At 34.9% G+C, this 9,465-nt stretch overlaps 1 protein-coding gene across 3 annotated transcripts; it reads right to left on the minus strand.

Annotated features, from left to right (window-relative positions):
- Positions 1-2,497: 2,497 nt before the first annotated feature.
- LOC143152839 (nischarin) lies at positions 2,498-7,001 on the minus strand. 3 transcript variants are annotated; one of them, XM_076323390.1, is made up of 5 exons: positions 6,871-6,999; positions 5,867-6,748; positions 5,619-5,680; positions 4,597-4,909; positions 2,498-4,500 (listed from the first exon to the last, which is right to left on the minus strand). In XM_076323390.1, the coding sequence occupies exons 2-5, from the start codon at positions 5,882-5,884 to the stop codon at positions 3,535-3,537; spliced, it is 1,359 nt and encodes a 452-aa protein (XP_076179505.1). In that variant the 5' UTR covers positions 5,885-6,748; positions 6,871-6,999; the 3' UTR covers positions 2,498-3,534. The 3 variants fall into 3 exon arrangements, with proteins under 3 accessions (XP_076179505.1, XP_076179506.1, XP_076179504.1); XM_076323391.1 differs by lacking the exon at positions 5,619-5,680 and having other exon boundaries at positions 2,500-4,271; positions 4,356-4,500; positions 6,871-7,001; XM_076323389.1 differs by lacking the exon at positions 5,619-5,680 and having other exon boundaries at positions 2,501-4,500; positions 6,871-6,993.
- Positions 7,002-9,465: the final 2,464 nt, after the last annotated feature.

Here is a 9,465-nt window from a genome sequence, read left to right on the forward strand (position 1 = left end):
CTGTGCCTGTGTCTCTGCTTGACCATCTCGAGTATTCCAATTTTCCAAGTTTCTTCTTCGTAATATTTACATTGATCCGTATTGTATATTTTATAGTCCATAAAAACGAAGCACAGATATCAGCTGACAAAACGAACATCTACAGGAGGAAACTGAAAAAGGAAATGTAAGAATGAGATACGAGGGAAAAGTAGGAAGTGTTATTTGCAATTCGTAGAAACGAAACGAAGGTTACACGAGAATGGCACTGTTCTGTAAGATCGAACGTGGCTGCTCGTACATTTCGAGCAGCGGTTCTCAAATTTTTCTTTTTTTTTTGCCACCACGTGATCCCTATCGGATCAAATAGGGTAGAATTTTTCGAAAAATTGTAACATTTTATTCACATACGCATACTTCTAACATTTGCACGAATAAAAGAACTTCAAAGTAGAAAGAGTTCGATGTTGTAAACGCAAACGGTTAATCATCTATAATAGACCAGACGTTAAGCATTGTGCAATTGAATTTCTTTATCAGGTAAAGATAGAAACAATTTACTTGGACGAAACGAAATAAACCGAGCGGTAGCATAGTTGATGCGAACGTTGGATCTGGACACTGAAAACTAGCATTTGCATGTCACGTTCAATTGTAGTTAATTTTAATCGACGATCAGACTCGAGACTTAATTTTGTCTGGTATTCGACCCCACCCCGCTTCAAAGAAACCGACCAAGAGGAATGCGATGGATCATCGTCGTCATTGACCCCGATCATCGGAGACAACCGATCGCCATTTGATGAATTAATGCGCACCGTTTATATTTTTCATTTAAAAAATACCGAGGTTTCGTACTGTGACTAACTAACAGGTTGAAAACCGCTGATTCGGAGGAAGCTCGTAGCCTGTAGCAATACCGTAAGAGAAAGGAAGAACTTTGTGACGTCACTTATAGTCGAAGAAGCGACCTTGAGCAGTCAATTAACTCAATGCTTCCTATAACTCTTAATGCTCTGCAGGATGATCAGAAGTATTTAAATTATTTAAATTCGTGTAGATACTGATGTATCTACGTCCATAATCTATTCAAAATCGTATAGCTGCTTAAAATCTTTTCGATACAGTATTTGGCAACATAATATGCCTCCTTTTGCACAAAAGTATGGACGATTGAAAAGTGTCTTTGAAATTTATTGAAGACACACAACTTTCCAAGTGCTCCGATCCAAAAAATAGAATACCTTAAGTCAGTACTGGATAAATCAAATGATAACAGTAGTACGAATTTAACTTTAAGTAGTTACCTAAATGAAGGTAGAAGAAATTGATTTACTATGATCATTTGCCAGCCTGTGAATTCCTACTGTATCATTTAACTACCCTACCACTCCATCTTTCGTCTCTTATTGCAAACCTGCGGATACTCTTCCAAACAAAAATGTATGACGTCGAAATAAAGGCCATGCACGGTACGATTTCTGTAACCTTGAGTGACCTTGAGCAGTCAATTTATTTTGCCCCAACCCTAGTTAGAAATTTTAATCGCCCACTCGAAGTTGCGCTTATGACACAAATTTATCGTATAAAGCAGAATATTACGATCGACTGTATAACATCCATTGGCAACTCCATGCTGTACTATATTTATTTTCATTATGTAAGTAAACAAAACAAAAGTAAGTCGAATTCCGTAACATTTAACTAAAAATACTTAGTACATTTCCTCTGTATACTGTCCGTCTGTGAGAAAAAGGCTGACGAGTGTTTACATCTTCGCTCTAGTTTACAGTCTACTACCTCTCTTATCAGATATTTCGAAAGCAGATGGATGCTCCGAAATATGCACCGATTTCAGGGTAAGATCCTCTCTGTTGTCAGTCAACCTGAGTCGTATCTACATAACAATCGTCTTGACATTGATCTCAGTAAGAGGAAACAAGAGCAACTTGATAGGACCACCTTTACTGTGTGCCTCGCGACTTTTCCAATTTTTCATTTTATTCAACAATGTAATTTCTTAGCAGAATTAAAGGAGAACTTTTAGGTCTAGTAATTTCGTTTGTGATGCATGTAGATGAAGATCGATGAAACTTTCGTTACATTTGTCTTGTTCCGGATCCTCCTTGTGATAAGTCTGGTAATCGGTGTTACTTGTGTAAACTTATCAGTAGTGACCTTACAATAGCTACTCAAGATATACGAATAAGATATGTACAATTTTGAAATGTAAAATTACAAATGTAATTTTCATATATTATCGTATAATATTTGAGAGAAGAAATTTTTGCAGTTTATTTAGAAATTGTTACGTCATAGGAACAATATAAATCTTTCGCTCCAATTCCATCAAGTGGTCAAATACTCATTGACAGTAGCGTGAGTACATACAACTCGAGATTAACAAAAGGTTTGTTCATAAATTATCACAGTTTATTGATTTATGGTTGTTTATTCACAAAATATTCTATCATCTTATATACACAATATAGTTAGTTCTTGTTTATACATTATAAAATCGATACACCGAACATTATTATACTTTTTAGAATGAAAATTTATACAATAAACAATAGATATTAGAGATTGGTATTCGAGCGACTGCATTGAATACAAATATTCAGAAATTATGTTGATCTAAATATTTCTATTGTATCCTTGAGAAACCAATTTATTGCACATATTAATTTAATTTGTGTGCGATACACATTTGTAAATGCATGGTAAAAAATAAATAGTATCTTTCGAAACAGTGGTTCTTAAAGTAAAATTTTAAGGTTCACGTACTGCGTGTAACGTAAAATCTCTTATCTTAATTTTTTAATTAAGAATTACAATTCTAATTTGCGACTTGTATCGACGACAGACTCTCCTAAATGAGTATATATATTTAACCGATCCGATTATTTCGATTTACATTTATGTCGAGTATAAAAAAATATACGACGTTAACGCGTAATATACAGTTTAAAAGCAATTATGTACACAGAAAAATCTTACAAATTCGTTTCTTTTATACAGATAGGTGGCACGTTATTTTCGAACGAAAAGAACAATAATTTTCATAACTACTCTGAAGGTATTAAATTATTCTAATATCTGGATTTATTCTACATAAATACAACGGACGAATCTAGGGTTTAAACTACTCGCTTATTGTTTTGGTATTATACTGAATCAATATCATTTTGTCAAAAGATGATAAAAAGTACGAACGCGTTTGATTCATGATAAATACAATATAAAAAGATTATAGGCGATATTCGCATTAATTTAAATAAGAATTCAATTTTATATACGAAAGAACCTTTTCGCGAACATTTTTGTTCGCTGTTTTAAACGTAACATCGCATTGAAATTAATTCCTTTGTTTCTTAAAAAGAGCGTGGTTTTTCAGAAGCAAAATGTATGATTGCGTGAGTCCTTGATCTTTAACGAATTCTGAATATTCATGAAGTCCAAGACGCGTTTGAAAAGATTCTCTTCACGGATGAACTTCGAGGGGAATATAAAAAGAGAACGTAATAGCGTTTTAAAATTAGAATTTGCATGTTTCTATAAACTCGGAATTTCCGCAGAGAACAACGGCGCGTCTGACGCGGTAAACGTTGGCGATTTGCCTTCTCTCGCTATACGAAGCGCTTGGTGAACAGAAACGGTGTCTAGTTCTTTTTGGTTAGGTTTTTCGTTGTCCAGACAAATATCTGCCGCTCTTTTACCGAATGGTTCCAATACTTTCACTCTGTAATCGATAATCGTCGATACAGGGTTACCGGTCAATCTCAGATTCTCCAAACAAGGCAGGTGTCCGATGTTCTTTACTTCCTCTATCTTCTCGATACGATTACAACTCACATCCAGGCCCTCCAACGAATATAATTTCGAGAAACTCGACAAAGAGGTTAGCTTGTTTTGCGACAAGTCGATGTAAACGATGTAACCGAGTTTTGTATGCAAATCGTTCGGCAGAGTCGTGAAGTTGTTTGACGCCAAGTACAACTGGGACAGTCTCGGTAATAAGGTGATGTTCGATATTTCAGAAAGAAGATTATTATTCAACATCAAATACTCTATATGCGGCAATAGTTTGATCGATTGGTCTATGGTTTCTATTCGATTGTCGCTAAGGTCTAGGTGGTTCACCTTCAACCAGACGTGAGAATCATTCGCGTTCTTGATAATTTTGTGTACTTCTTCGCACATTGCTAGCTCAATGATATTTTTGAGCTTTGTATTGTTCACTGTCAAGTGTGTAACCGTGTCTCGAAGATTACCCATATTATATATTCTATCTATCGGATGCCAATTGATAGTTAGATTCTCTATATTCTTAAAGCTCGATAATTCAAACGAAAGTGACGACAAATAAATATTACTGTTTTTATAAGGCTCCAAGCTGCTTTCAATTGTGAGACCAGTTAAATGGGAATTGAAGTCTAGCACGTGACTGAAGTCATATTTTTTATTGATGACTTCTAACGATGGACAAGGTTGCTTCAATCTTTCACTGATTGCGTACAACTGAAAGAAGATGTTGTTAGTAAATATTTGATACTACGAGAAAGATATTTCTCTAAAAGACAAATGCTCGTAAGAAGCTTCAAGATTTGTAATCACCTGCATTGGATTAAATGTGTAGCTCCTAGACTTTTGTAATAAATTGCTGCCCTCTGTGCAAAATTCTAAAGCCAAACTTTGCAGTAAGAAAAATATATCGTATATATGCAAATCCAGAAACATGGCCAATTCTCTAGGCATTGCTTTTTTCAAATAATAATAAACTGAATTCAGGTAGACTTCTAAGCTATGTCTACGTTTTTCTACAAAAGCTTCGCATTTGTTGCCAATAAGCTTCTTTGGTGGCAATATATCTTTTTCGACACAGTGCTCTAGGACAAGCTTATCGTGGAGCTCAACAAAATCATTGTACCTGTAACAGGAAAATGAACAAGGACAGTTGTAGTTGCTCTTACTATTTCTGTTGATACAATATTAAGTAGTTGACAGTTTAAAAGAAAAATATGATCTTAACTATGTACAGTACAATATCAAAGAGAATACCTATTTACTTAACGATTTAAGGCTTTTCTTATATATAAAAATGGTAATGTAATAAGCAGACACATGTGTTATAGATATGGAGTAAAAAATAAATGGTAAATAAAAATATATAGTAAGCATAGGTATTACTTATAAATCTATGTACAGATACTTTGAAAAAATCAACAACCTAACTAATATTATTAATATATACGCATAGCCTATTTATAAACTCTGCTTTCTATATTTGTTCACAGTAGAAAGTTAAACAGAGATATTTTGTACAATATTCTTGATAATAAATATATATAGTACAATTAATGAGTTCATTAATGATAATCCCCATATTAAAACGTTGGATAAGAAATTTGTTCACCTTATCTGAAGGTTAACGCGCATAAAGAATATAATATTACAGAGTAAACATAAGATGCAATATTTATGAAATACCACGAGTTTTAAAAATTCTTTTAAAGTGTATTGACAAGCCTATTATAAAGAAACAATTAAAAATGTCAGAAATTAATTAAGAAATTGTAAATTACTTAGAAACAAATTATAAATCTTAAGCTTTAAATGAAACTATGTGTATGTATTACTTTTTCAGGATAAACGTCATATTGTGCATAGGAAATGTCGCTATCTGTTCATTCGCTAAAATCTGAAAATGACAAATTTTAAATAAATTACATTAAGACGGATTTCGTTAAATAACCGCATAAAATAAGTGCTATTGTTAAACCATTTTCTCAGTAAAAAAGAGTCACGGTTGTCAAAATTCGGAAAGTATCAGAAACTCTTTGAAACTGCGAACTACGATCACAATACGCGAGCTTTAAATACTCACCTGTGCTTCACAGTCCATTGGATGGAAGCAATCCTAACCTCGATGCAATAATACGTAACTCCGTCAATGGTGTCGGCCGAGGGTATTTTGATATTTACGTTTTCCTGGTTCAACAAAAGACATGCCATTCTCTTGGAGTCTGTTTTCCTTGATAGTCGTCTCGTACGTGGCAAGAGTTGTCACTTTTGTCGAGTAGGTCGAGAGGTTATCTTGGATCGAGACTAGAGCTGTCAATGCCGACCGTTTCGGATTAGAGAGAGGGACGACTGTTATCCGTACGGTGCATCGTACTCTGCTAGTTCTACCGTTGTGCCTTTTCCGCTGGTCCTCCTCTCAGAATGTAACGCGAATTCAGTATGCGAACATACATCTTTGACAGCTATTCGTGTTGCAATGGTAAAACGTATATCGTGCTTCCACCTTACGACGGAACCCAGCACTCACCCGAAATACATTATCATTCTTTTTTATAGTGTTCTTAAATTTGTTGTACTTTTATTCGACTTTAACGTCGATATTTCTTGCGGAACTCTGTACATGCAATCGAAATATCTTCCACGTGATTTTTTTCACTTTTTTAAATTATCCACAAGGTCCACTATTTTCTCCGAGTTTCCAGGTATTTAAATCCTGGGGTTTTATTTCATTTTACTGTGAATCACGGTATGTTTCGAACATAGGGCTCCGTATCTTCATTCGTTGTTTGGAACGTCATTCAACTTGTACCGATAGTAACTTATCCATCTGTTTTACTTCGTCCAGTAACGAACGATCGTGGAACGTCAATTATCGAATCAAAGTCAATTGGACGCTCAAGGCCACTTGTTCGACTTTGATTCAGATCAAGCAAAACTGCCATCTTTTCGACAAGCTAGTTTGTTTCTTCGTTTGAGAAACAGAAAGTGTGTGAATTAATGTATGGAAAAAGAATGATAGGTATAACGTCTCAATGAACTAGAGCGAACGATTGATTTTCATCTGACTCATACATTTGCGTGACTTACCTTTCGTAAAATTTAACGTGGATTATTTGCGATAATTTTTTCCAAAATATTATTTACATTTCTTTAGACTCTTTTCTGACTCAATGTTTAATAAAATACATTGTTTATCTCTACCTACACCACACTTCCAATAACTTTTATCACTACTAATTTATGTGATATTAAATGAATGATTATTTACCAGACCACCAATATTTATCAATAGCATTGATAATTAATCAGAGACTTGATAATATGAGATTGAAGCTTGGAACATATATACGCTCCACTGTACTCCTTCTTGTAAGATATTTACATTTATATACGTCTCAGATTATATAAATAGCTAATTTAATCTTTTTTTACATGTAAGACTAGATACGAGTAGTTGACAATTCTGATACCACTTTGTTAAACGAAAAATTGTTCATTTCTGCGTACATAATTTGCGCAGTCCTGTTCTACAACTGGTTTGCAAAATCAGGTTTAGCGTATGCTTATTCATGCGAGCCATTAATTCATAATTGGATTTATACAGATTCGTAGATTTAAAGGATCACCTTGTTTCCTGGTAGTGGCAGGACGTGCCACTATCAAATGGACGAACGCGCCCATTCACGGCGTTCTCATTGGCGACAACCTGTTGCTGCAGTGGCGTAATCAGAATTTCACCGACGTGACTATAGTTGGGTCGAGGAAAGAATCGATCTACAATCCATGTTAGAAATAGCTCCGCATAACAATATACAGGGTGACTTGTAACGAGTGATAACCAAAAATAAGGACTATTTTACTTACAAAAATATATCGAAAATGTGGAATAATAGTTTCACGTACACGGTTTCGTTTTTGAGGAGATCGATTTTTAAAGTACACTGTCGACACGTTCGCTTGACCAGACCCATTGTTAACGAATTAAACAATCGAATTCGTGTAGTTGAACAGAATGTGCAAATTGAATGCATAAAGTAAAATTAAATGTATCAGCGGTTTGGAAAAAATTTCTATCAGATACGTCATTTGTGCATTCGCTTGTTCAATGTTTTGCGCAAACGTGATAAGCCACGCTTTGATAACTCGGCTACTAATTATAAATGCTTACGCTGTGTGCTGAATCGAGTATTACGATTTTTGTTTATTCAGAAAATTATACGCGTGCAGCTGAAATAAAAAAGTGGTGACTGTCGTAAAAGAATTTGCGAAACACCGATTTAAATGTCAATACATCACATGTATTTGTACACATTATATATGCAAGCAATACGATTTTCCAGTTACCAAATGTTATGCATTAAATTACCCTGAAAAAATCACTAACAGCAGCGTCAGCTGTAACTTCACAATAATCACCGATCGTTATGCATTTCTCCACGTATCTTGAATTTCTTCAAATTTCTTATAGTTGCTTCAAATCAGTGACGCGGTAAGTTATCGACGTGTTTACGTCATTGTAAATTTGTGAATGCTTTGTCAACAATGGCAGTTGAGGGTTACCTGTTCAGCCCTAAATTAGGTTAGGGTTCCAATGCCCTGAATGTTTCCTCCATCTGTCTATGTTTGTTTTATCGTATATTTATTATATGTAATTTTCTTTCGTGAAATATGAAAGTATTTCAAAATAATTATTCTAAGAGAATAAATAATTATTCTTGATTCTATTTTTGATACGAATCTTGGTAACGGCTGTTTCGTATAAACTACGGCTGCGATGTTGCGTGCGCAGAAGTGTATAATACGTTTCACTAGATGATGAAGTGATCCAAGTAAAATCACGTGATTGCAGCAGGGCCGTATTGTCAAGAAGGTACATACGAATTTCCTGAACACGTACAAATACAATAGAATTTTTTTGGATCTACTACTTGTCGACAGGATATCTGCGCTTTTACGCTATTACAAAGTGGATGCTGCAACAAAAGCAAAAACGGTGGTAGTTTGACTACCTATTTTCGATTAATTATTAGATTAAAATTCTATTTGTATCTACTACTTCACTATGTTTATTGTGTCTTTATCAAATATGATACTTTTCAAGAAACATTAATGGTGGGCGAAAAGTATTGTGTAATTTCTAAGGAATTTGTCGGATTTGTTTGTGTTTACTTTTTTCAAATTCCACACAATAAATCAACATAGCAGGGAGTTTCCTTGTCGGTAGGATATCGGCGCGTTTACGCCATTGGAAGTCGGTGGATGTTGTAACAGGAATAATGACGGCGCTGGCTTGACTGTCTATTACCGATGTAAGTTAAGGTACGAATGTCATTGGATATTATTTACATCTGTTTCCGTATATTATGCATTTATTGCGTGCAATTCTTTTGCGAAAACATCGATAGTTGACGAAAATGATTGTATAGTTTCTAAGATTTTGATTAATTTTAGCTAATTGCGTGCTTTGTAACTTGTTTCAACTTGAATGAAAAAGAATGCTTCCGAGAATCAACACGCGACAGAGAGTAACCAAATGGGCATAAATAATGTAAAGTGATTCGATGTGACAGCGGACTTCCTTGTCGGTAGGACATCGGCGTGATTACGCCACTGCAAATCGGTGGATGCTGCGTCAGGAGCAATGGCGGCACTGGCTTACCTGGCCAGTACCTATCCTCCCTC

The sequence above is a fragment of the Ptiloglossa arizonensis genome, chromosome 11 (assembly GCF_051014685.1).
Source record: "Ptiloglossa arizonensis isolate GNS036 chromosome 11, iyPtiAriz1_principal, whole genome shotgun sequence".
In the NCBI taxonomy this organism is placed as follows: domain Eukaryota; kingdom Metazoa; phylum Arthropoda; class Insecta; order Hymenoptera; family Colletidae; genus Ptiloglossa; species Ptiloglossa arizonensis.